We start from the raw sequence: 27,376 nt of genomic DNA, 5'->3' as shown, positions 1-27,376 counted from the left end.
TGAGACCCTCTGAACTCTGCAATCACATGACCTGCCTGGCCCTTCTGACAGGTGAAATATTAATGAAGAACTTTGTAAAAGCCTGCAGGAAGTGTGCTGGTCAGCCATGAGGCCTAAAGCTCAGCCATCATTATTTCCCACTGTCACTGGTCTAGCAGCTGCTTTCAGCCACGCGGGACATAAAATAATGCACACTGAACATAAAAGGCAGGGGGAGTTATAAATCTGATAAAAAATATACTTTATTTCTTCATAGTGGGATACAAACCTCCTGTTCACACACATTTTTTTTTTACAAAAATCCATAAATTCTCTTTAGAGAAAACAAAGGTTTATGCACTGCATGTTTAAAAAAAACAAAGAAACAAACGAACAAATACACAAAAACAAAACGACAATAAGAAAGAATCCCCGTAAAGAGCTGTGTCTGCATCACTTACGGCTCCTGTAAGTGTCAGTCTGTAAGTCAGTCTCGGCTGGGCGCTCCTGCGCGCGCTCTGCAGTCTCCGCGCTCCCTGAGTTCGGCATCTCGCGGCTCGCGGCCGGCGGCTTGTGGGCGGCTACCGGCGGCTCACGCGCACTGAAGTTATTCCGCGCATCCGTAGACAGTCTTTACCATCCTTCACCTGCACACACACACACACACACAGAGGATTAGAAAAGAGAGCAACAGCAACATTACCAACAGTACAAATATCATTATTATTATTATTATTATTATTATTACTATTGTTGTTGTTTATTGCTGTTTGTCACCATTATAATTAGACCCAATAAAATAACATGAATACACGTACTAATATTATTGTCAATAATAATAATATTAATAATAATAATATTAATAATAATGATTAATAATTTGAAAATACGAATTTTCTTTTTGTTTCAATACAGAACATACAATCTAGAGTTAACTATAGTTTAGACTATTTGAAATGTATAAAATCACATCCTTTAATAATAATAATAACAATAATAGTATTTATTATTATTATTATTATTGTTATTGTTATTATTGTTGTTGTTGTTGTTTTGTTGTTGTTGTTATTATTGCTGTTATTAAATACATCTCTGTGCAGCCTTTAAACAAAAACAGAGTTGTGGCCTAAACGTTTGGATTAGAAAACGTTGTGAAGGGTAAAATCAGTTCACTGTGACCCAGCATTAAGAAAGTCATCGTTACATTATCGTGTGGCGCTGAGCGCGCGTTGGGCGTTCACACTGACTGCTAAGCGCTGCATTGTGCAGGCCAGCGCTAAACTTCATGCCTCCCTCGTGCTCATTGCGCGTGCTCACCCCTTTCCTCTGGTTGCTCAGGCAGAAGGTGCAGATGGTGCGCGGCTGCTTGCTGCCTCCGTCCCCTTGCGCGCGACACCCCGCGCTCAGGCACGGCTGCGCGTCCTCGCCACCGTCGCCGGTCAGCAGCACGTTGGCCAGGTGGGAGATGTAGCTGGACGCGAGGCGCAGCGTCTCGATCTTGGACAGTTTGCGGTCCACGGGCTCTGTGGGGATGAGCGTGCGCAGCGCCGTGAACGCCGTGTTCACGCTCTGTGTCCTGTCCCGCTCGCGTGCGTTCGCAGCGTTCCGCTGCTTCACGACGAGCGCGGTGGTCGAGCCGGGCCTGCGCGCCGCGCGCCGCCGCTTCTCCTCGCTCGCGCAGCAGCCATAGCTCTGGTCCGAGCTGCCGTCGCTCTCGCTGCGGTTGTCATCGTCGTCGGAGAGCGCGCAGTGCTCCGGGTAGGCCAGGTGCGAGGCCACGGGCCGCAGCATGGCGAACGCCATCGTCAACACCCAAATCCTCCGAGCGAAAGTGGAACGGCGAGTTTCTCCAGTGCGGGAAATATCCGAGCATCCAGAAGGGAACTTGCTGCTCCGCTGCTCTGCTGCTGCTGCTCGCGCGCTGTTTACACTAATGACACATGCTGCAGACCCCGCAGGCCACGCTGGACTTCAGCCTCTCATTAACATGGTCAGAATCCCTCGTGGACATCACAGGCGTGAGCAGCTGCAGCAGCTCGGGCTCTTATAGGCTGAGGGGCGGAGCCACAGAGGACATACAACAAGTCCGGCAAGCAAAAATACTCTAAATAAAGTGGGTGAATAAATTAAAGCAATTAATCAATTAAACTAACAAATACAGTAAAAACATAATGATGTATATAAACATAGTAGCATATTATTATTGTTGTTGTTATTGTTGTTTTGTTGTTGTTGTTAAGAATAATAAGAAGAACAATAATAATAATAATAATAATAATAATAATAATAACGATGATGATGATGTGTTAGGTAGTTAAATAAACAGTTAATATTAACATTACATATTAAATGATGATAATTGTACTATTACTAATAATAATGCTGATAATATTAAATGTTATTAATGTAGTGTTAATCAATCAATAATCAATGGGTCGATATATATATTATATATATATATATATATATATATATAGAGAGAGAGAGAGAGAGAGAGAGAGAGAGAGAGAGAGAAAGATAAGTGATTAATACAAATATTGATGCTTTTAAAACAGAGCAAGTGCACTGTGTATGTTAAAGGAAAGAGCACCGCGTGCACTTTCAGACAGACCATGTTATCCGTTTGGTGTCCGTTTGTAAAAGGCACTGACCTAACGTTTGTCGCTGTGGATTTTTAGTGTGCTGACCATTTGAGGGGGAGTTAAAGAGTGTTGAAACACACACCTCCAGCAGCGGGGGCGTTAACAAATGTCTCAACCACATCAGCTCTGAAGTTTAAAGTGTGGAATCTGTTTGAATAGATTTCTCCTCACATTTCTCCAGAGTGCACAACAACACAGCTAAGTATATCGACCAGAACAGATCAGATTCTCTTAGTAGGACCTTCAAATGATGGCGAATCGGCAGGACGTCTGGGTTTGCAGCAGTGTTTCAAAACCCAGTCAGTCTGGTAAACATAAACGATGCATGTGCACCTATTGCTTTCACTTGTAGCAGCATTATTAAGCTGTTGTGAGTCCACAGTGCTGGAGCTGAATCCAGCCACGAGTTTTACTGTGGCAGCACTGGCACGAGGCAAACTGACCCCCCTTCCCCGCCCCACTCGCTCCAGCACTCACTTTCTCACCAAATTGTGAAATGAACGTTATTCAATTCAAACACAGTCTAGTTTAAACCTATAATTACTGACGCCATAAAATTATTTAATTATATGTCCTTTTTAATTAAACACTTTGATGTAGCATGCAAACATTATTACATTTTCCAAATGCACCATTCACTCTACAGCCTACAGTCCACACAGCCCATACAGCCCACACAGCCCACACAGCCCATACAGTCCATACATGGAGCCTAAGCTGCCAAAACAGCCCATTTTGAATTCATTTTCTTTATCAAGTCACAAAATCAAGACATTTATATACATCCACCTATTAAGCCTTCAGCAGTTTAGCTCCGCCCTTTCATACTAAGCTTAGAGCAGACTGCTTTTGGGATGAGGCTCTGGGCAGAACACGAGGCAGCCAGTCCGCACAGAGCTCATTTACATATTTTAATTTTAAAGGCACAGTAACAAAAACAGCCTTTAATAGGGGATTACAAGAAAAAGAGGTTGGAAAATGGAATGATTTATGCATAAAACTAAACAAACTTCATTAGAGAATCTCTTGCTTTTTAAGGTAAATTATTTAATGATTACAAAGTAATTACAAACACAAACTATATATAGTCTTATATCACTCTTATAACTGGCTTTATAAGAGATTTATAACCATTCTTAAAGTGTCTGCAAAACAGAACATAACCTGACAGAACAGAACATAACCCAACTATCTGTCTATCTATCTATCTATCTATCTATCTATCTATATATATATATATATATATATATATATATATATATATATATATATATGTATAGAGAGAGAGAGAGAGAGAGAGAGAGAGAGAGGGACCATAGCCTGAATGAATGTGTGGTGTAAATCTCCTTTGAGATGTGACTCTAGGCTCACATGCTGCTTCTCAATGGAAAGGAATGACTAAACTGCCTGACCCCTGCCTTTTCAACTTTGTCCTTTCTCAGCTTGTGTGCATCAGCCATGAGGTCATTCATTCAGGTCACCAGACCAGCTACTTCTACACTGTAAAGCCTAGTAGGTGGACTTTCATTTGTAACATTGGTGATCTGTCAGACTCATTTAAGGTGTCTATACAAAACTAAATTGGTAAATAAATGATGCACATTGTGAATGACATGGATTGAGGTGAGCTTTTCTTATTCACCAGCTGACTAAACTCAACCAACTGAGGTGAAATATGTATCACAGAAGTCTTTTGTTTTGTTTATTAAAATGGCACATAGAAAATACTTGGTTTAACTCATTGTAGTTTGGCTGACTTATTGGTTGTATTTACTAGCAGTTACTAGTAAATACAACCAACAAGTTAGCCAAACTAACCTGAGGTAAACCTCAGGTAAACTGAGGTAACTGAGGTAAACCTGAGGTAAACTGAGGTAACTGAGGTAAACCTGAGGTAAACTGTTTCTTTTTGTACAACCTTTTTGTTCTTCCTCATCCACGGATAACTCCAATTATCCAAATTCATTATCATCATCAGGGAGAAAGCAAAAGAGGTCCCATATCAGGAGCTGAAGATTGTCACTTTTATATCTACATAACTAAAACTTACCTATTAGTTTCATTATATTTAATGAAAAAGGTAAGTTTTAAGTCTTAAGTATGTAAGATGAATATTTAAATAGAACCTATAATTTCTCTTATTTATAGTAATCAAAATTTCACCACAAAACATTACAAAGTAGAAATGTTCAAATAATATTGGATGCAACTATGAGGATCTTCCTAAAAATATTTATGCTGACAACAAAAAGATTAATATAATTAATATAATTGTGATTGTTTTGTAACTGAATTATAGACATAACAGGAACTCTTTCTCAAAATTAAGCCTTTAATATCCCGGGCTTATTACATAATAAGGCTTATCATTCAGTTAATAAAGGGACTCCAGCGCAAACAAGCTATTCTTAGGGTATAGAAGTGTGTAATAAAACTTTGGCCTTTTAGAAGGTTAATGTACCTACAGTATTGTGCAAAATTCACCCTTCATTTCTTAAATTTCCAGTCAAAAAAGCACAGTTATTCATTTTCGTTAGATATTTCTGATGAGCTTAGATATAAAGTAATCTACTTGCATAGGGAAGGGGAAAGTCAAAGGAAAATTAGTGAAAAAGCAGGAGTTTCCAAAATTGGAGATCAGAAAATAATTACAAGATACAATAGAAAATGGGACTTTCAAGACCTGGTAGACCACCAAAACTAGGGGGACAGAGGCACGAAGGGATGGAGGGACGAAGGCTCCACTCTTGCTTCAGATCTGAAAAATTAACAGGTGTTTCTGTCCATCCTTCCACTGTGAGCAGACAACTCATCTTTGAATGTGTTTGGGATTACTCGGATGGTCAGAAAACTGAACTTTGGAGGTGTGGAAAAACACCTCTACAAATTTCCCAAACTCAAAGCAAGTCTTTAACAAAGGTGAACACGATGGACTTGGCACAGTAAATAATTGTATTTATTTGAATAAGATGTTTACAAAGTAGACTACATGAGTATTTAATACACTTTTTGTCAGCCTTAGAACAGTAAAATACTTTTAACTGTGTTTATCACTTACTTAGGTGCCATAAAGAAATGGAAGTGCCACTGATCTTTCAGAGTTTAAATGAAATTATGAATATGAAAAAAAATCACTTGAGCGACTACATATGTTTTAAAGTGTGCTTCTGCTTTTATGATATTTTATGGTTTACTTTTATGGTAAAAGCTTGTGCATGCTTAAGGAGCCCCTCTTTTGACTGTCAGCATTCATCATAACTGTCTGGGAGAAATCTGTGTGTAAAATCCATCAGATGAGTTCTGTTAGCTCTGCGCTGGCTGGGGACCGCTATAGTGCTACTGCAAATATCATTCGCATTCTCTCTAAACATCAAGGGCCCAATTCTGCAGAGCTGAAACACATGCACTTGCTCCAGAGCCACTGCTCTGGGCCTTATCTCCCAAAAGCACCATAGTGGAAGACCACAAGCTCATCCTAACTGCTAGAGAATGTGTTCAAAGTGATGCTCTTTCCACCGTCTTGTGATGATCTTGGTGCTGCTAATCTTCTGGGAAGTCATGGCCCCAGTCATTTCCTCTGGAAAGACTTAGCCATATTGCAGTCAGCCATTTTATGATTTTTTCCCTCTCTTTAATGCAAGCTATTTTGTACTAAGCAGAAGAAGACTTCCAGACAGAGATGGTCACTCGTATTACACTCCCTCCTTCACACTAGAAGATCCGGTCCCCAACTAACCTTTGACCTCTAAACCCTCCACATTCAGTACTCTCTAACACGTGCATACATTTTATGCGAGCGAGTAACACAGTTTACCCATATTTACCCGTCATTGCCATGTGTGCAAGATGGTACATTAATATCACATCTTAACAAATCTTCATAACTTTACAGGAGAGGGAAAAACATTCTTAATTTTAATGTGTATTTATGTAATAAGATTATCTGTAAGCAAATGTAGTTCACGCATGATGAAATGTTCACATAATGTCTTTACACTGGCAGCTTAAAATGTAAATCAGCCTTTATAACATATTATTGCTATCAGGACAAAAATTTGTCACTTTTTTCTCATAGTTTGAAAATGTCAGCTACTTTATCAGAGTACTTTGAGGACCTAAATGAAACTGTAATGAGTAAAAAGTATTTTTGCGGAAAGGAAACCGAGTAATAGTATTAAATTTCAATAACACTTTCCATATATGATAAATTCAGCAAATCAACAGTAATTGTGTATTTATATGTGTGTTTTCTGTACAGGATATGTTAATTTATTTTCACTTAAATCAGACAGACAGACAGACAGACATATGGATAGATGCTGGCGAATATCGCCACTGTCCAAATAAAAACAAACAAGCATGTATTGCCGTTTTTGTCAATTTCCATTTCTCTACATAATTGGAACATAGCAGCTGTCCTTAACATTGTGTAATTGGACTTCTTTTACTTCTGTTACTACTGTTTTTTTGTTGACAGAGACAATGTGTCATTCCATGAAAAAAGTCACAAATCCACCCAGAGCCTTATAAGTTAGCCATATACAAGACCTGTATACCTGGGCTGCCGAAGGTGTGGCCCAAATTTTTGAAAACTTGATTTGAAGCTTACCAGCCTTCTTTATTGGTATGCTGATTTGTATTTTTGGCCTTTGGTCCACCACAAACATTGCATTTTAGCCCCCCAAGTTTGGGCATCCTTGATGTTTAAAAATGTAATGACCTTATTGCACTGGGGAAACTGCTAAATGGATCTGAAATGGGTCTTCAGCTTTAGGGACCTGTAGTGCCTTCAGGTAATCACCTGAAGGAAGAGTTGTTTTTCAATATCTTTAAAGTTCTGCATGCATACTTTGTGATTTATTGCTGGTGACTTGGTAGAGAAATGAGTCTGGTAATGCTTACATGTTGCTAAATGTTGTTTTAGAATTATATGAACTTCAAGCCAGCATAGTGTTGGGATTTTTCTAAGCGTGCAGTAGCCAAAGCAGGCCAACCCAATGCAGACCCCCTGTGGTGCAGGTTTGTTTGCAGTTCTGGGGAAAGTTAAGTGTTGGATAAATAAACGCTTGGCAGATGTTCAGGCTTGTGTGTGTGTGTGTGTGTGTGTGTGTGTTTGTGTGTGTGTGTGTTGAAATGGAGAGTGAAAGAGTAAAAGAAAAATATATTGGAAATTGAATCCTAGGCTTATTATTCAGTTATTCATCTTAAGACTTATTATTCAGCAACTACTATCATTGTTCTGTAGCAGCTATGAAACTCATATTTCAGTTCTGTAGTTATTAGAGTGAAGAATTTAAGTATGGATGACATAGAGACCTTAAGGTTTAAGGGCTTAATGCATATAGTAAAGGGGATGAAAATGATGTCTCATTTATCTCACATTGAGATATATGTGCAATAATACAAGGGCTGAAACTTTGCTAATAGTCTGACTGAATAGAGTGAAGTGAAAAGGGGGAATTCCACAGCTTTTTCATAATATCTGCATGATTAAATAGTTGAAATCCAAATAAAGTGATTCAGAGTGGTTTGGTATGATATGGTTCATTATAGAAAACTTATTGACATTGATTTCTTTACAGTGGTGGTGACAGGAACCAGGAAGTGTGATACTTGTTAATGCATATATGTTGGTGGAATTTCTCTTTATTGTGGTGAGAGGAATGGATGATGAAATAAGATTAGCTTTATGTTAGAATCACTAAGATATAATCTTCATTACCTTCACTGTATACACGGATGTGGATGCAAGCAGGCAGCTGATTCTTGAGATATCTTTCACATTAAGAGAAGGAGCTTACAAAAACAAAGGGGAGGATTTCAGAGCAATGAGGAGGAGCAGCAACATGGGGGGCAAATGGCTTCCAGGCATTCTCTCTCTCTCTCTCTCTCTCTCTCTCTCTCACTCTCTCTCTCTCTCTCTCTCTCTCTCGTAAGATGTCAACTGAGGGTCTGCTTTAACAAACATGCCACAGTGTCACTTCAAACCATGGCTCAAGGTCCCTTCAGCTGCACCAACAATGCCCCTCGCTAAACACACACACCCTTGGACGTCCGATACTCGTCTTCTACACTAGCGTTTATAAGAGAGTCAGGGGTCAAAGCCCACCAGGGGTACAGTGATCCCAGCAAACATCAGTGATCGTAAATACCTCACTGATCACAGAAGAACATCCAGGAGCTGTGCACTGCTCTGCTTGGGTGATGAACAGAGGGACCAAAAGAGAGAAAGAGATAAGAAGCCTTTTCCTAGCTACTGTATCTATAATGCCTTTTTTGTAATCAGGGTTTCTGAGAGAAAATCTGTCATACACTGGAATACAAGACATGGGAATACAAGACACTTAGTGAAACAACTGATAATAACTGATTTCAAGAAGCATTTTACATAGAAACATATATTTCAAGGAAAACTCAAACCAGCTAAATGCATTCCTGTTGCAGCTTTGGGATCTTTTTAACTTTATTAACTATATTTTGTCCAACTGGTGTTTAAAATGGATCAGAAGTATAATATTTGTCTATAATATTTGTAATGATATTGACAATAATGATCAGCTAATAACCTTTGTTTTGTAAACTTTTTTTACTATAAACTAAAGAATGCTGTCAAGTATGTTGAAAACTGGGCCTACATTTTAATTAAAGTAACTTTCTGAGGTAGTTCTGGTTCTGTTTACACTGTGCCTTGAAACATCCAATTCTTTTTAATATCTGGTGTTAATGTGCAGTGTGTAAGATTTTGTGGGATGTATTAGCAGAAATGGAATATCGTATACCAAACCATGTTTTCATTAGTGTATAATCACCTGTAACTATAAATAGTTGTATCTTCGTTCGCTTAGAATGAGCCCCTGCATATCTACATAGGGAGTGGGTCCTCTTCCAGCAGAGGCCGCCTTGTTGCGCCGCCATGTTTCTACAGTAGCCCAGAATAGACAAACCAAACACTGACTCTAGAGAGTGCCTTTCATGTTTTTACGCTGAAGCGGCAGCTTAAATTTGGTGGCTGTGTAGTACCAGATGGAAGACACAGAAACATAATTATGATTTAACACAAGAATAAGCAAAGGAGGGTGAATCCTAATTGTCAAAGAAGCAAAAACATAAAGAAGCAAAATGAAACTGGGATAGGCAACAGCAGAAAACCTGATGGCCACTGTGGGTTCTAGTACACAACTGTTCAGTTGGTTGCAATCTGTAACCTCACCACTAGATACCACTAAATCTTTTACACTGCACCTTTAATATAGTAAATTATGATAACAATTTGCTTGTAAATTTGGTAGGGTGGCATTTTGTAGTTCACACTCTTCTTAATACATAATAGTGCTTATATAATATACAACTGGATGCGGAAGTTTGGGCACACTTGGATAAATTATGTTTTGTTGATTTTCAAAATGAAAATAAGTTAACAAATCCTCGACTTTTCATAATTACTGTTTGTGTTAAACTCTAAACTTTGCACTAAAGTTTGTAGAAAAATGCTATATTAAAGTGAAAAACATGCCTGGGGGTGTTCAGAATTTGCATACAGTACTGTATCGTTACTCAGAACAAAACCTCATAACTCCAAAAAAGTAATCTTACAGGAGACGCAAAAACACTCTCGGCTTTTAATGTAAGTTACCGTAGCAATATTTTATTCTACATCATTTTGGATCACTTCTATCTGTCTATTTATCATGAAATTTGACACAGAGTAAAGAGTAGTTGGTATTTTCAATTTATGTAAAAAACAAAAAAGAAAAATCGCCATAAAAGGTTTTGATCTGACAGCAACAATATATTAGAAGAGATATTATAAAAGTCACTGATAAGTATACAACATTTTGATAAAATATATAAGCTCTTGGGACCAAACCTTTTTTTTTTTCTTTTCATTTTTCTCTCTTTTTTTTAGCTGAATTTAGAAAAAACCCATTTGCCCTTTACAATGTGTTGAAAGGTCTAATAGACCAACTGAAATGCTCCAAAAATTACTTGAAAAGAAATCTTGTTCCATTTAAAGTTAGACACATTTTTTTCCTATAAAGTTTCCATTTTAGGGATACAAGGTTTTGTACCAACAGCAAAGATAAATAACAGGATAAGCAACAACATATTATGATAACACAGTTAATAATTTTTACAGTTTAATTTTAGTTATGAATAATTATAGCACAAGAGTATAAAAAGGGATCGACAATAAAATGTGTTCGGTTATAGTACATTTTAAAAATTTATACTGTAATCAGTTTTATTTCATATCTATAATAAGGCAAACATGCAAAGTTTCAACTAATATTATGTTATTAGTTATATTCATATGAATGTAACGTGTTGCTCCACTATAGAAGGAAATAGGCAGGAAGAAAGTAAAGTCTGTTTATGGTGACTGAAATTGCATCAGGTCTTTGTGGGGAAGAAAGTGTGAAGCTGAATAAACTCACTCATCAGTCAGACGTGTCACTGGTGCCGTTCAGCTATTTATTGAGCTCAGCAGGGAGCAAACTGACCACAAGCCTCACCTCTGAAGAGCGAGACAGAGTGAGAAAGAGAGGGAAAGAGAGAGAGGGAGATAGAGAGAGAGAGTGAAAGAGAGAGAGAGAGAGAGAGAGAGAGAGAGAGAGAGAGGAATGTGTGTGAGAGAGAGAGTACATGTGAGAATAAGAGAGGGGGTCAGAGATAGCAAAAAAAAGGTCAAATGCTTGTATATTACAAGACATAAAGTATGTTTAACACGTCTGAGTGAGAGGAACAGGTGTGTCTGTGTGTTAATGTATGCGGTGGTCTCGTACTGGAGCACGGGAATCCCCCAAATTCACCACCCTGTAACACACCTCACTAAGCACACACCTTCCCAGCCTGGCCTCGTAAAGCTGACACCTCTCCGAGCCTCATTCACCTCTGTGGCTCTGGGACACTGAGAGTGGACGCTGCTGGAAAGTGGACGCTGCACAGCCGCTAACATTCTTCACACCTCAATTAACCCCTTAAATTCTTACATATGTGTGGGTTTCACTCTCATAACTACTTAACTTCCAGATTAGTTCCACAGTAGTTACAGAATAATAACTACTACGTAATTAATATGTAATACTACTAAAACTAGTAATACACTGAATAATACATTTGACAGTTAAGATGTTAATAATCTAGATATTCTAATATCCTTTAGCTTGATTTGCTGTGTTCCACCAAAATAATCTTTAATAAACAGGCTTTCGGCTTTATAATGTATCTGAAACCATGTTGTAAGATCAAATACCATTTGACTGATGGTAAATATGAATGCTAATAACTATTTTGTTTCTCATCTACATGATTACATGAATTTTCTTTTTTGGATAGCCCCATGGCACAAAAAAATATGTCTTTACAGAAACTTTAATTAAAATATAGTCACAGTTATAGCCAGATGATAGTCTCATGGGACCAGGCATGTCTTGCAATGATAATGTCTGTGGAGAACCATGAGAAATGTTGGGCTGAAAGTGGATGGGAATGTTCTTATCAGGATAGGAACAAACAGAATGTGAATTTTCCAAATCTATTCAATACTTCATGAAGGTGCTGCTTAAAGTAGGGGGCGATGGTGCGCTTATCAACATTGTCAAACAGACAAAACTGTTGTCAGCCCATGGATGTAATGTACGTAAGCATGGCTAGAAAAAAGGGTAAAAATAAACATCACATTTTGCAGGGAAAAACAGTTCCCTTAATAACAATAATGTTTTGCTAGTTAGCTTGTTTTGCTTGTGTTATTTGGGGGCAGGTTTTAGACAAGATGTACCTCTTTTGGCAGCAAATTTCACCCCAATCCAGCATCAAAACTTTGACAAATTGCTCCCAGAAGTACGGATGTCTAACCCCACAAGACTTGTGAGTCAAATGTTGCATCAGTTGAGCATTTAAACCCAGCTACACAGGAAAAAAATCAAACAACAACAAAATAACTGACTGATCAACAGTAAGCCAAGTACAACTGAGAAAGCAATGATATCAATATGGAATTCATGGAATCAAGGAAATGTTGAATGTAGTCTTTATTAGGTCAGTTATATCATGTCCAAAACTTTAGACAAAGTCAAGTGGTATAAAAGAAAACAATAGATAGTCAGGATAATCAAAAGTAAATGTGAACCCCTGTGTTATCCCACCAGCCACATTTATGACCGTTAAGATTTTTGTGTCGCCCATTAACATGACATAAATGTGATAGTAGATTCTTATTAAATTATCAGTTATAGACCCTTATTAGACCCAAGTACAGTAGTTATAGCTATATCATAAGATGTTTTAGTGACTTCCATCTTTAGACCTCCGATACAGACAATGGTCAGTATTCATTAAAGTTGCGTACAGTCAAATCTGAACATAACATGAGCACACTCAAATTTGATAACAAGTTTAGTTATTCATCAATTCTTTGGCATATCTATACAATCAAACTCACTTGAGCATAATAGTTTAACAACGAAAAAGAAATGTCTGATTTGTGGTTAACTAACCACAAGTATTATCAGTATCATCTTACATCTATACACTAAGAATAAAAAAAGAAATAACAATAACATTAATAATTTGTGCTCATGGCAATCCAGGACAAAAGTGGATGTACTTATTTTACATGCACACTGGCATGAGCAAATGCTGCAACTATTCCATTCCAAAAAATACAAAACACAGCTAGTTCAGAAGCATAATTCAATAGAACAGTGTTTAAATATGTTGTTTTAGGAAAATAGTCATACTACATAATCACATCACTCTACTGTCTAAAAAAAACAATTAAAAACTGTTTTGTTTAAGATTTTATTTATATCAGTTGTCATAACTTTAACACAATGAAGTGTGATCAGTAGGGGGAGCAGTGCACTCACCTAAGAGTGCAGCAATTGGCTCACAAGCCACTGAATTGTTTTATTGGCTCCCTACAGAACCATCTGCATGAATTAGGGTGTGCTTCATGTAAATTATATGCAAATGAGGCACTAGTAGCCTGGCACTTGATTTCACGCATTGAAGCTGATTCATCATTTGCGCTCATCATTTCCTTGTCATACAAAAGTCCAAAGACTGAGACACAGAATAGTTCATGCTGTATTAAAAAATGGTCAAAGCAGCACTTTTTTGTGCAAATTTGATGAATATGGGCCACAGTCATTCTCAGATGCATGCTTGAAGAAAATCTCTGGTCTGGTTCTGGTCATATAAGCAATTCCACCACCAAACAAATTTTCATTTGACATCAAGACAACCTATAATTTCATTTATAGTTTACAACTCATACTGACAACTTTTAGAGCTTTACAACTCAAAACTAAATTTCGGTCACAATTGTGGGAATGGATTGGGAATTAATGGGCTGATATAATTTTACATATATAATTCACTCCTTTGTGAATTGATGCAATGAATCATAAAAAAGAATTATTAATGAAGTCATATCTAACGGCTCTGTATGAATGTGCTTCACAGTAGATCTGCTTTAAGTCAAAACACTCTCTAAATGACCGGGGTCAAACAGTCTGTGATTAATCACTCTTGTGGTGCATGTTGTGGCCATGTGTGTGTGAGTGAAAGCGTAATGTGTTTTCAGGACAACTCATTTTTCACAGCATTAGCAGAGGCCCAGTTGCACTTTCTGCATCTTGAGAGGAAGTATAGTCAGTTAAACATGTGTGTATGAGTGCGTATGGTTAGTTGGCTATGATGCAAAGCCTGTCTTCTGGACGGTACCATCCGTGGGCAGTTTGGTCATCTCACAGAAGTGCAGTGTATGAGCACAAAGCCCTCAGCTGTCTCAGCCAGGTTCTCAGGGCACAGGTCAGTGACTCCTACAGGTAGGGGTCAATGGTAGGATCCTTCCGGAAGCCGCACAGGAAAAGGAAGCCCATTCAAGTTGGCCTCATAACTGTCTGACCCCATAACTATCTAACCCAACGGAGGATGGCATAGATTCGACACAATTAGCATAGCATAAGCAATGAATTTTAACCCGTTAACCCCAAGAAAGCCACATGTGGGTCAGTTCCTCTCTCTCATGAATACATAACTCACATATTAGTTTTATGATAGTTGCAGGACAATTTATGACTCAAAAAATAGGTCTAAAGTTCAAGGAGTTGACCTCAAATATCTGACTACACTCTTAAAATAAAAAGATCCTTTGGAACAATGCCATGAACTAACCACTTTTGGTTCCCTAAAGAATCTGACAGTGGATGGTTCTTTAAAGGAACACTTTTTCAACCTAATTTCTGCCTACTGTTATCATCTACACCTACACCTACATACAATAATAGCACTACATAAAAGGTAAATGAAGTACACCGAGTTACCATATTCACAAGATATCTAATGCTTTATATGTCCATATGAAAAATCAAAAACAAGCAATATTATTAGCAGGAATTGCACATGTGGACACTTTATAGAATAGATAGATAACAATAATGAAATGTTGATACAAAAAAGGTTAGATGTTAAATTACCTGCTTCATTAAGTGCTGCTGCACACTGTCAGAGACTGTTTGACACAGCACAGTGTGCACATGGTACATTTTCACTTAAGCCCTTTGTTCTAGCTTATAATGACAATGCAATGTAATTGGTGTTGGAAATGTAATAGAAAATGTCATCAGGTGACCTGCTAAAGCAGCACTAAACCAGCTTTGACCAACATGGAATGCAAGCTGGTGTAAGCTGTTTATTTTTTTTCTTTCAACAGAGCAACTAAATAAAGCTCAATACTAATGAGGGACTAGGGATCTATTTCAGTCACAGCCTCCATCTGTCACATCTGCAGCACACAGTCTATTAGCATCAATAATCTTTCGTCAGGTTTCCTCATACTCAGTAAAAGAACAGAGAACTTTCCAACATAGAATCCCATTTTAAGTCTGTTTTGAGTCAATTTGTTTTCAGGTTGGAAAAAAAGCTGAAATAATTACGTAAACAACCATCCACTGAAAGGAGTCACTCCAAAAAAAACAAAAAAAAAAGTTTTGATACCTTTATTTTTTTAAAGATCGTAGGGTAAAGCAATATTAATCTCATCTACAATCACAATTCAGCTGAGTCACATGGTAAAAGGTGGTCTGGCACACATTACATGGCTACAGTAGGGGGGGCATTCTCCGAGTTTTTGGAAAACAGCTCCAGAGTAATGCATTACTAAGTGGAACCAATGGATGAGCTGCCAGGCAGGAGGTCAGTCTTACTGTCAATACTGTTGGGATTTTATAGAGGAAAAAAAAGCACTGTAAAACCACACACACACACACACACACACACACACACAGAGAGAGAGAGAGAGAGAGAGAGAGAGAGAGAGAGAGAGAGAGAGAGAGAGTTATATGGTTATTATTAATGCATTTACAAGTTTGACTGGGTCACTCTGCTGTGAAATTGTGTAGAATAGTGAAATGCTCTCTATCCTCTCATGCATCATTACAGTGTTTGACTCATGCTGAACCCTGAACTAGGCTATGACAGGACTAGTAGGTTACAGGCTGGGGTCTTATGTTTACCAGCCATTTGGGAGGTTGGATCACAATGGGAGAGATGAAAGACAAACAATGGAGAACTAGCTAAGCTCTCTCTCTCTCTCTCTCTCTCTCTCTCTCACACACACACACACACACACACACACACACACAGCAGACTCTATCAAGTGAACAGAGAGCACAGCAGCATGACACTGTCTCACTCCTGTAAAGATCAGAGAGTTAGAGTTACGCCATAGACAGCCATTTTCACAGACAATGACAGGTGCTTTTGGGGCCTACACACATAAAGGCACACATACAGAAACAAGCACATATATTTATAGATCATTCTTGTGCCGATATGGAATATGGACACATATTTCCTCATACCCAAAAAACATGTGCAATTTATGTCAACATATGTCATATATCACATGAACAACATTTTTAACACATCCTCTACAGACTTTTATGTAGCATTTATTGGCAAATTTTACCATATAATTTCTAGAGTTTAACGTATTGGAAAAAAAAAAACTAAAATAAAAATGTGCCATAACTTTTGCACAGGCCACATTTATTTATTTATTTATTTGTTGTACTGTAAATATGTTTAAATATATTTAAATATATTTAAGATGTACTATTCATCTAAAACACTTTGTGAGTCACAATGTGTAGCAAAGTCTATTTTAATTAAAATCACAATGAAATAATAATTAAAAACAGTAAGGATTTTTTTTTTTCTTCCTTAAGAAGTCAACTTGGCAATCAGGTCTGATAGCAATCTTTATCATTTAAACTATCATGTACAGAGAAGGGGACAAAAAACAACACCAAAAAGTGTACTGAACTGTCACTGGGGTGGAACCCCTCATTACTGGCATGATACCCTCAAGGTTGAAAATTAAGATATAAGGCTTTAGGTTAAATATATGTACAGTACTTTGCAAAAGTCAGAAATTACCCTTCATTTATTTAATTTGCAAAAAAGTGAAATACACTTTTTTTAATTTCTCAGGAGATATTTCTGAGGAGATTAGACATAGCAATCTACTAGCATAAGAAAGAGGAAAATAAGTGAACAAAAGAGCTTCCAAAACTGGAGTCTCTATATCTTTTAGTAAAAGATATAGAGAAAATGAGGCAAGACCACCAAAACTGTCATCATCATCAGATAAACATTAATTTCACTTTTGACAGATGGGATAAAAATCAACCACAACTCTCCCTTCAAATCTGAAAAAAAATCTGTGAGAAGACAACTCAATGTAATGGGTCTGAAAGGATGTATAGCTACAAAAAACAAAAAACATGCAAATATGCAATCCAAACAAAGATGCTGTTGGTAGGAGCAATGAACTGACCACCCCACAGTCCAGACCTCAACATCACTGAATGTGTTTGGGATTACTTGGATGATGAGAAGCAGAAAATGCAACCAACTTCTAACATGGTGTGGAAAAATATCCCTGCAGATTACTTTGAAAAGCAAATCTCCTGAAAAGATGGACCCCAATAAATAGGGAAAAATTAACTAAATTATATTTAGTTGTTGAGGCTTCCATGTAATTTTCTGTTAGATATGTTTTCTGCTTTTTTTCCTGCAACGGAAAAATGCATAACTGTTTAATGGCCGTTGTGCCAGGAAATTAAATAAATGAGGGGCGGTCTCTGACTTTTGCACAGTACTGTAATAATGGCCATGTTAAATGTTAAACGTATATGTGAATATGTTTCAAAACACTTTCTGAAAAATATTTGTGAATATATTTTCTTTTGCTTGCAGATATACAGCCACTCTAACGCAAACAGACAGTGCTTATGCTCAACCACACATGTGCACATATAAGGAAATCTGTTCTTCCTCTAAATTACCTGGAACCACTTCCTTTCTCTCTCCTCTACCATATGCACCCTGGGCAGAAGAGTAATTTCCACATATAAAGAAAAGCAGCCCCAGCACTGAAGTTCATTTAATTTCTCCCAAAAGTAGCAGGTGCAGCTTAAAGCCCCCCAAGTAGGATCTCTCTCTCTCTGTCTCTCTCTCTGTTCAGATAGAGAAAGGGTTTCGCGTGTCAAGAGTCCTTTGAGGATACAGTTACTTCCAGACAGTCAGTGAGCCACAGGAAGTCTTCTTACACGCGACGATTCTTTCGCCAGAAATTTACAGTCGAGCGGGGCTGGCCCACCGGGGGCCTGGGCCCCCCTCTCTACTTCCTGAAGGCCCCCACGGGGAGGCGGATAGCCAGGTCTAGACCCCAGGGGCCCATCCATTGTGGGCGGAAAGGCTTCGTTATCTTCCTGAGCCGACCTGCGAGGTAGCAATCACAGTTGCAGGTCTGCACCTTCCGCGTGTTCCTCTCTGATCAAAGAAAGCAGAAGTTCAGGCTGGGCTGCTGCTTTTTGTGTCAAAATTGCACTATACTTACAGTAGCCACCATAACTGAACACTGCCATATGTACACAATTTCCTCTTACCCCAAACACAGTTGATCAGCTAAGACTTGTTTGGTGTCCAAAGTTTGCAATGGAGCTATGAGTCTAATGTAGCTAACAAGTAACGCAAACTCACACCCTACAAATTCACATCACGCCTCAATCATCCAGTCATTAAAGCAACATTTACCCAACTAGCTCATCCAGGCAGTGGTGATGTGGAGACTTCGGGGAGGAATATCTGTAAAACCTTCATCTCATGAATCCTGGAGGACAGGGTTCTTCATTGATGTGATCCATATTATATCATACTAAACACCTTTCAGTGAATGGTATCGTACAGGACTAGGGCAACCTGTTATTAATATTATAAATAACAGCCATGAAATTGAATTTATCCTTATCTAGGCCTTATAATCCATTCAGCATCTTTCAGATGTTCTGCCACACATAAACACTATTTTCCGTAATTCATTATAGTCTAATTCATGTTCACGCCAATTAAATTTTAAGAGATTTAACACATTGAAACCGTCACATCCTGTCCAATGCAGGAAGAAATCACAAATGAAGAATTCATGGATTCATCAAGAAAAAATGGCAATAATTTTTTATTTAGCCAGTACAACTCAAAGATACAGACACCGAGTAACAGCCCATTCTGCTAAAAAACTTCAACAAACAGCAGGAGGAGCTCTATCTTGTTTGTGTGGAGTTCAAAGCTCGAAACTTCAGCTTCGTCTTCAGCAAATTTTCAAATCTTGATCATCTATGGATTTCAGTGGCTTGGTTCTGGCTTTAAGTTAATGCAGTAATGGGGAAATGATAAATGGCAGTGCAGGAAGTTGCTGACAGTGGCAGTGGTGAGTGCACCCTCTAAAAACAGAGGTTTCAAGTTTTTGAACGTGATGTGTCATTTGGTATGTGGTTACGATAGGCATAGCTTAGTGTGAAAGGGCCTTGTCCCCTCACCTCTGATGTAAATGCAAAATGCCCTAAATATACTGATAGTGTATCTGCATTGTTCTAAATATTGACAAAGAAAATATTTATAACTAATTTTATGACTTTTTCAAAACTGCTTATCATCCCAGCTATAGAAACATTCAAGTAGCATACAACAAGAGCATTTAACTAACACTGTGGAATACTTAGTCTTAGGCTAAGGAATCATTCCAGCGAAAAGGAAGCACACCTCACCCCACTCATAAAAATGAAAAAATTAAGTGAAATGTGCTCTACTGATTGGTTGCAACAATTTTGGACCCACATTGGCCTTCTCTGGCATAAAACGGAACACAAGCAGCCAGCTGTTTATGGATATTGAAATAAGAAGATAATAAGAACATCTTTTGTAAGAATTATACAGATCTGTTAATAATGTTTTAATGATTGAATGATTTTGAGATGCTGCTCTATTTCTACAGCTCTCCTCCTCTCCCTCTCTGATTTTCTGTCTTTGGGTTGCGTTGACATTTTCAGAAAAAATGTCATGAAGTTGAATATTCCATAACTCTGACTGCCAGAAACAACAGAGTGAAAAGGCCAACATAAATCTGTCTGTAAAAACACTCGACATTATTTATTGCTGCTGTGATACTTGCTTGAATTATTCATAACTTAGTCTGCAGAACCATCAGTGGTTTTTACTGGAAAATAGATCAAGGGCTCTTGAATTTAGAAGGAGATATTTGTTTAGTACATAGATCTTTGAAAACAATTAGGAGTGTAAAACATACAAAATGCGACTAATCCTAAAATCAGGCAATTAGCATGATTAGTATTTGACATGGCCATATGTTCATACTTTCATTAATGAATATTCTTTTTTTCTTTCTTTTTTACCGGGTCATACCCCTAGCTAACCTCAGGTCAAGGGTCAAAAAGGAAGAGTTTAAAGTTGTGGAAAAGATTCCTTCCGCATGTGCTCATCTTCAGTTCACTGGGGTCCACGCCCAACATCAAACACACACATATGCACACACACACACACACATACACACACACACACACACACACCTGATGGTTTATTGGATACACCCGGTCAATGTGTGTGTCATTAGAAACACATTTAACACTCAGGTGAAAAGGTCAACACATCCCTTCTCCCGATCGTGGGTGTGAGTGCTTGGTGCATGTTGGCTTTATATATTGCTTTACAGCCACATGTCTGCCATACAGACTCATCCACTGGAACAGCTAAAGCCCTCACACTCCAGCTGTTGTCTCCCATCAGCTGTTATCAGTACATTTGTTAGAGCTCAGTTACATTCTTACAAATTTAACTTTGCACTTTAAAAGTTCCAAGCATATGTGTCTTACATGGAAACCAAAAGAAGCTAAATTAAAGGCCTCATATCCTACATTTTTCTTGTACTTAAAGGGGACCAGTCATCCTGTCAAGTAGTCCTCCAACCCTCTAAATATATACTCAGAACAAAAATCTCAACACTTTGCAGTAGAGTTACAGAGATATTAAACTGTTTGATTCCAAGAAACTATAAAGCATTATTTCTCCCAGAGTTTCTCTGCACTGTGGGAGTGGCTATATTGTCACTGCACAATCCAAACATTTCTTGTGGGTTACAGTCATGTTACATGTTTTGTTGATTTCAATTACTGTTTAGTTGCTGAAATTAACATACTGAAAAAATTTATTAAATATAAAATGTGGATGCAAATGTTATGCCACATTTTTTCTTTGTTTTTTTTTTTATTTTATACAAATTAAGCACTAAAAATACTATATCGAAGTTCAGTGTAGCAGATGTGTTAACTTATTTTCACTTAAAAAAAAAATTAACAAAACATGAAATTTGACCAGGGATGTTCAAAATTTCCTCTATTCCCTGTAGCTGTACTTTCTTTATCGTAACCACTCTCATTGCCTCTCAAGTAAAGAGCTGTGTCTCCTGTAAATTTAACAAGTCAACGTGCAGGGTTTAGCTGTTAAAGGTTGTGCAGGAAGCAAAGCCTTCATTGCACACCACTTAAAAAAACTGAAATTGGTAAAAAGGTTATTGGTTGCTATTCATAAGATGAACTGTGACAGACTATTATAGGAACTGAAAACATGTGTGTGTGTTCAAGAAGAATCTTAGGTTTGGACTTTTTGAAATCATCAAATGCAAATTTGATCTCATTCTTTCTGTGGGCAAAACTGGAGCTGATGTAAGGTGTCTTTCATAACGTGTAAGCTATGCTAATAAGCTTTACCTTCTATTTATTTTGCATTCATAAGCTGACCTCACAGACTCTGGTGTGGCTTTCCATCTTGGGCTCACTAAGTGTGCTGTCATCACAATGTGAACTTGAAATAGTTTTATGGTTACTTACAATTATAATATAAGACTGATATATGTAAAGTTTCTCAGTTCTGATTGGCTGCATTGTATGGTATCATTCAAGCAGTCCAGGCTGAAAAAAAACATCATTAAAAACACTCATAACACATTAATGTGCAGACTAAACTGCTGTGGGCTGAATAGGTGGGTAATTGTGTTTCGTATTTATGACATCATAAAAACAGCTAAATCAAAGGGGGCCATATTTGGGGCTTTATCTCTATATATGGACTGTATAGGCTGAGAGAGTGAATGGTGCATCTTGAAACTTTATACTCTTTTTATAAAATAAATAAGTTAAATTCTGAAAGAATGTGCATGAACCACACTTTTTGTGAAAAAAAAATCAAAAGTATGATGTGTAGTTCAACTTTGAAGAGTTGCAGTAAAGATCTATTGTCATCAAAAGATCTAATATTTAAACATGATGACCACAACTATACAATAAATAAATATTTAAATACATAAATTCTCTCTCTATGGTCGATGTCTTCTGCAGTCCAACATCAGTCTGGGAATTTGAGGCCCTGCATACAAACCTATCTATATATAGTAGCGTAACATCACCAGAGTTGCTGTGTTCATTTTTTTTCTGTCCAGTTCACAATATGGTCTGGTTCTCATGACACATGACCCCAAATATATCCTGCTCTGATTAAGAAGCTTGGTAGAAGAATATTGCTGGACCTTCTAGATTCTTTACTTGTCCAATCTTTAATTCTGATGCTACTCCACATTTTTTTTATCTCTGATTCCACAGATGCCTTAATGACATCACTGTCTTAATGACTCCTTCACCCACTTAACTAAATTCTTTTGGACAAGTAAATCACTAAATTAATCTTAGGCCACATCCACAATACAACTAAATACAGACATTGCTCCACATTGTAGTGTTAAATAGGATGTTCATATATAACACAAGTAGCAAGAAAGTGAAAGTGAGAGCTGTAAATAAAAAAGTGTGGCTTGTCTGTTTCATGTACACAAAGAACAACTTGTATGTACCTTCCTCCTACAATTTGCATGTACAGTCCTATGCAAAAGTTTGAACACCCCCAGTCAAATTACATTTTCTGATATGACCCCTTGAAATGAATGGTCTCAGCAGGCTGTGAAGCAGAGAGTCAGAGGAGCACTGAGGAGCCGGACTGATGCCAGACCAGCACGTGCTGTTGGACAGACTGCGGTCTGAATAACCAATATGACATCAGCAATTGGTCAGATTGTGGTTGGGGCATTTAAGCAAGTATCGCACTCTGGTCTGGGAGGCAAAAGCCTTGGGAAAAATGAATAGCAGTAGCAATACAGGGAAAAATTATTTGATCTAGTTGTGGTTTGGCAATTAGAAACAGAAACACCCACAGTCTGGTATTTTTGACACCTGTTCCTGCACACAGTAGAGTTTCCACTGAAACTACACTGGAGGAATTGGGACCTACACTTAGATTATTTTTTTAAGCAAATATCTGCCACTACAGATTTGATTCCAGGTTCATCGTGCGTCAGTATGCCGAAAATGCAACATTCAAATAATTTCATAAGAACTGTCATACGTACAAGATTTAAGATTATTGTTAGGGATGCATGATGAACCTGGAATCAAATCGGTAGTGGCAGATATTTAAAAATTAATCTAATTAAATCTAAACGTCAGGTAGATGTTTAGTTTTAACTGATATTTCTCGCTGACATTTGATGACATATTTATTGCATGTTTAGGGGATGCTGAGCTACTATGCTAAACCTATTTTATTCATTTTGTAGTGGTATGTACACTGACCAGCCACTTCATCAAGCACATCCCCTTGTTTCTACACTCACTGTCCATTTTATCGACTTCACTTACTGTATAGGTGCACTCTGTAGTTCTGGGATTACAGACTGTAGTCAATCTGTTTCTCTGCATACTTTACTAGCCCCCTTTTATCTCGCTCTTCAATGTTCAGGACCCTCACAGGACCACTACAGAGGGTATTATTTGGGTGGTGGATCATTCTCAGCACTGCAGTGTCACGGACGTGGTGGTAGTGTGTTAGTGTGTGTCAAGCTGATACAAAAGGATCAGACACAGCAGTGCTGCTGGAATTTTTGAACACTGTGTCCACTCCAATAGACACATCAACATTGTGGTCCACCTTGTAGATGGTAAAATCAGAAACAGTAGTTCATCTTTTACTGTACAGGTTGTGTTGGTCATCCTCTAGTCCTCCATCAGTGGTCACAGGACGCTGCCCACACGACACTATTGGCTGGATATTTTTGGTTGGTGGACTATTCTCAGTCCAGCAGTGACACTGAGGTGTTTAAAAACTCCAACAGAACTGCTGTGTCTGATCCACTCAGACCAGCGCAACACACACTAACACACCACCACCACGTCAGTGTTACTGCAGTGCTGAGAATGATCCATCACCCAAATAGTACCTGCTCTGTGAGTGTCCATGGGGGTCCTGACCACTGAAGAACAGGATAAAAGGGGGCTAACAAAGTATGCAGAGAAACAGATGGACAACAGTCTGTAATTGTAGAACTACAAAGTGCACCTATATAGTAAGTGGAGTTGATAAAATGTATGAACAAGTGAAGAAACAAGGAGAATTACTTACTGAAGTGGTCAATCAGTGTAAGTGTTATATGTAATGCTTATACAGGTCAACATAATCCCAATTTCCATGATTTATATATATATATATATATATATATATATATATATATATATATAGGATACTTCATCTGAAATATTTATTTACTTATGTAAAATACTCATGTTTAATCAAATTTATATTTAAATATAATGAAAATATCATGATCCGTATGGTCAACAAGAGAGCCACTTCTTGCTATAAGCAGTATATATCACTTGCTGAGGGCCCCCAACTAGAAGGGGTCACCACTCATATGTTGTTTTTCTATCTTTCTTTCTTCAGATCATTTCATAGTTTAATCATGATATTGATGAAAAAATATCTTGTGAAGACATCACTGATGACTCTGCTTCCAAAAAATAAAAAAGCTGAAATGAACCACGTCATTTAAACACATTTCGTGAATTATTTTGTATTTATTTATTTCATTCAGCTCTTAATTTCTGACTTATATAGCAAATATAATTGATATTATATATACAAAATGTTAATACAAGTATGGGTGAGGGTCCCCAGATAGAATGTCACTTTGGGCCTGACATAAAGTATAAACAGTACAACACTGCCATCTTGTGGTGAATATCAGTCCTGTTACAATGGTGATAAAATGGCCTCAAGTGCCATATGATTAAGATTTTAATTCAAATCTTCCCATCTAACTGTTCATATATTAATAAAATATTTATCATAACAAAAAAACTAAAATAAAAAATAAAGTTATATTTAAAATTTTAAATAAATAAACAGAGGGAACAATTAGCGTTTTGGCCAGTTGAGATTTGACAGAAAATACCCTAGCATTGTACACAAACAATAGGTGTTTCCTCCATTCTAATGCACATATTTGCTTTTGGCACCTTCAAGAACAACTGCGGATAGACACAATCATAGTGTAACTGTAGTCCAGATGAACCATCTCAGGTCATAGGTGCTCTTGATCCTAGTTCTCTTTCATGTCACTGTAGATTAGGTGTTGAAGCTCCCAAGTAGGTGCGCAAGTCTGAAATGTTTGATTTGATAATCTTGGCTGGGATGGATTTCATCTGTAGTCTCTGGTAAGCAGCAAATCTATGGCATCCTCCAAACGAGTAGAAATAGTTACCTCCTTTTTCTCCCGTGATCCATAACACGTCTATGGGAGGGACAACTCTGATGTCAGATGTCTCCTGTGAAAATGTTGATATATAAATGTTTGTTCTGGTAAACATATGAATATATAGGACTACAGGTCGGTCAACAGAAATATTTCACAAAGCAAGATTTCTCATTAAGCCAGATTACTTAAGCCTAAACTGATGATTAGTTCAATAGGACAGTCTCTTAGCTCACTGCCTATTGGGCAATCCTCACTTTCGGCAGATACAGATAAAGATGTAAATAATTTAGCATAATGAAGATGAGGACAAAGACAGTTTATCTTTATAATGGTGCGTAATGCATCCTGATGGCTGTACATACAATCAGGGACCTGGAAGAACTGTGTGATTTGGCTTCATCTTACAGGGTGTTTAGCTTAAGGAGCAGGGGTTAAGCTAGAAATATTTAACATATAAATATAAAAAATATATGAGCAGGATTAATGCATATAATTTGCATATAATAATGCAAATAAATAATTTGTGCATATTTATATTATATTACCTAATAATACTAATTTCTTCATGTTCAGTAATACTCATAATACTAAATACTTAATGGTTGTGCTTCAGAATCAAGATCATATTCAGGATTCAGAATCTAAATATTCCACAATTGCACTCCTCCATGGTTTAAGTTATCCAGCTAACTCAGAAATCCTGACTGTGAAGGTCTTGTCAGGCTTGTCTACAGGACTTGTCACTGTAAACAGGTGAATGCAGTTAGTGAGGTGTGTTCATGTTTCAGTAGTAATAACAATAGTAGTTATTATAATTTAATAATTTGGATACTGGTTCCAGCCGGAGTGAATCGTTACAATAAGATTTAATAAGTTATAATAAAACTCCGAGGCTTACCTTTATTGTATCCATGAGGCTCTGAACTTTCTGCTCGTCCAGCACTGAGGGAATGGGTCGAATGATCACATCCACCGGGATGTTATGAACTTCTTCAACATTGTCAGAATGAATGGAGCGGTTTTCGTGGTTTAAGCTGCCCATGGTGCGCTGGCTGCGGGGAGCAGACTGCTGTAGAAAGCTGACAGTAAAGCTGTTATTAATACTCTGTAAAACTCGCAGCATCACGCTGACTAGCCGGAGGATCCCGGAAGCTTCTGACGCTGCTCCGCGCATGCGTCACCCTGTGGGTGTGTTCACATACAACAACGGGAAGGGGACTTACCAAAGTCGTTTTCAACAAGTTGTTTCAAAATGTTTAACAAGTGGTCGAACTGTAACACTCCCGGAGGGTGTAGATATACTATTGCTATTCACGATCAAAACACGTTTTCTGATATCTCTTTTCTCTCATACTCTAAAGCAGTGTTTTTCAGACTTGGTCCTGGACGCCCGCTCATAGACACAGACAGACGCCGTATTGGCCGCTTCGGCTCGTTGCTGCGACACGTCAACGCGTCCGCCATATTGGTCCGGGCAAGACTGCAGTGTAAATAAATACAAGTCAAATGGGGAGCTGTAGTTTTTCTGAATCAAAATACTTTAACGTTTGAATTTCTCAAATGATTTCAGTGATATTCGAAGCTTTATGATCGACGTGGCGCACAAAAAAAGTTTTGTCTCCAGTTACTTCAAATTTCAACGAGGAGTGTGTATCAGCGTTAGGCTACCTGCAATCTGATAAAACCTTCCTTTATATTTTGCACTGGCAAGTGGCCTGGAAACACTACAAACACATCTAGCAGCTCTTTC

At 37.8% G+C, this 27,376-nt stretch overlaps 2 protein-coding genes across 2 annotated transcripts; both read right to left on the bottom strand.

The window, feature by feature from the left end:
- Positions 1 to 224: 224 nt before the first annotated feature.
- tcf15 (transcription factor 15) lies at positions 225 to 1,976 on the bottom strand. Its single transcript, XM_036578018.1, has 2 exons — positions 1,297 to 1,976; positions 225 to 626 (listed from the first exon to the last, which is right to left on the bottom strand). The coding sequence occupies exons 1-2, from the start codon at positions 1,780 to 1,782 to the stop codon at positions 561 to 563; spliced, it is 552 nt and encodes a 183-aa protein (XP_036433911.1). The 5' UTR covers positions 1,783 to 1,976; the 3' UTR covers positions 225 to 560.
- Positions 1,977 to 24,926: 22,950 nt separating this feature from the next.
- Positions 24,927 to 26,815, bottom strand: srxn1 (sulfiredoxin 1 homolog (S. cerevisiae)). Its single transcript, XM_036578017.1, has 2 exons — positions 26,525 to 26,815; positions 24,927 to 25,696 (listed from the first exon to the last, which is right to left on the bottom strand). The coding sequence occupies exons 1-2, from the start codon at positions 26,798 to 26,800 to the stop codon at positions 25,487 to 25,489; spliced, it is 486 nt and encodes a 161-aa protein (XP_036433910.1). The 5' UTR covers positions 26,801 to 26,815; the 3' UTR covers positions 24,927 to 25,486.
- Positions 26,816 to 27,376: the final 561 nt, after the last annotated feature.

This window comes from Colossoma macropomum, unplaced genomic scaffold (genome assembly GCF_904425465.1).
Source record: "Colossoma macropomum unplaced genomic scaffold, Colossoma_macropomum, whole genome shotgun sequence".
NCBI classification, from domain to species: Eukaryota; Metazoa; Chordata; class Actinopteri; order Characiformes; family Serrasalmidae; genus Colossoma; species Colossoma macropomum.
Note: the sequence above shows the minus strand (reverse complement) of the source record. Positions and strands in the feature narration are given on the sequence as shown.

Coding starts and splice junctions, on each gene's coding strand:
- tcf15 (XM_036578018.1), bottom strand. CDS start 1,782: ATGGCGTTCGCCATGCTGCGGCCCGTGGCCTCGCACCTGGCCTACCCG. Junction 627..1,296: donor TGAGCAACCAGAGGAAAGGG/GTGAGCACGCGC, acceptor GTGTGTGTGCAG/GTGAAGGATGGTAAAGACTG.
- srxn1 (XM_036578017.1), bottom strand. CDS start 26,800: ATGCGCGGAGCAGCGTCAGAAGCTTCCGGGATCCTCCGGCTAGTCAGC. Junction 25,697..26,524: donor GCCTCATGGATACAATAAAG/GTAAGCCTCGGA, acceptor ACATTTTCACAG/GAGACATCTGACATCAGAGT.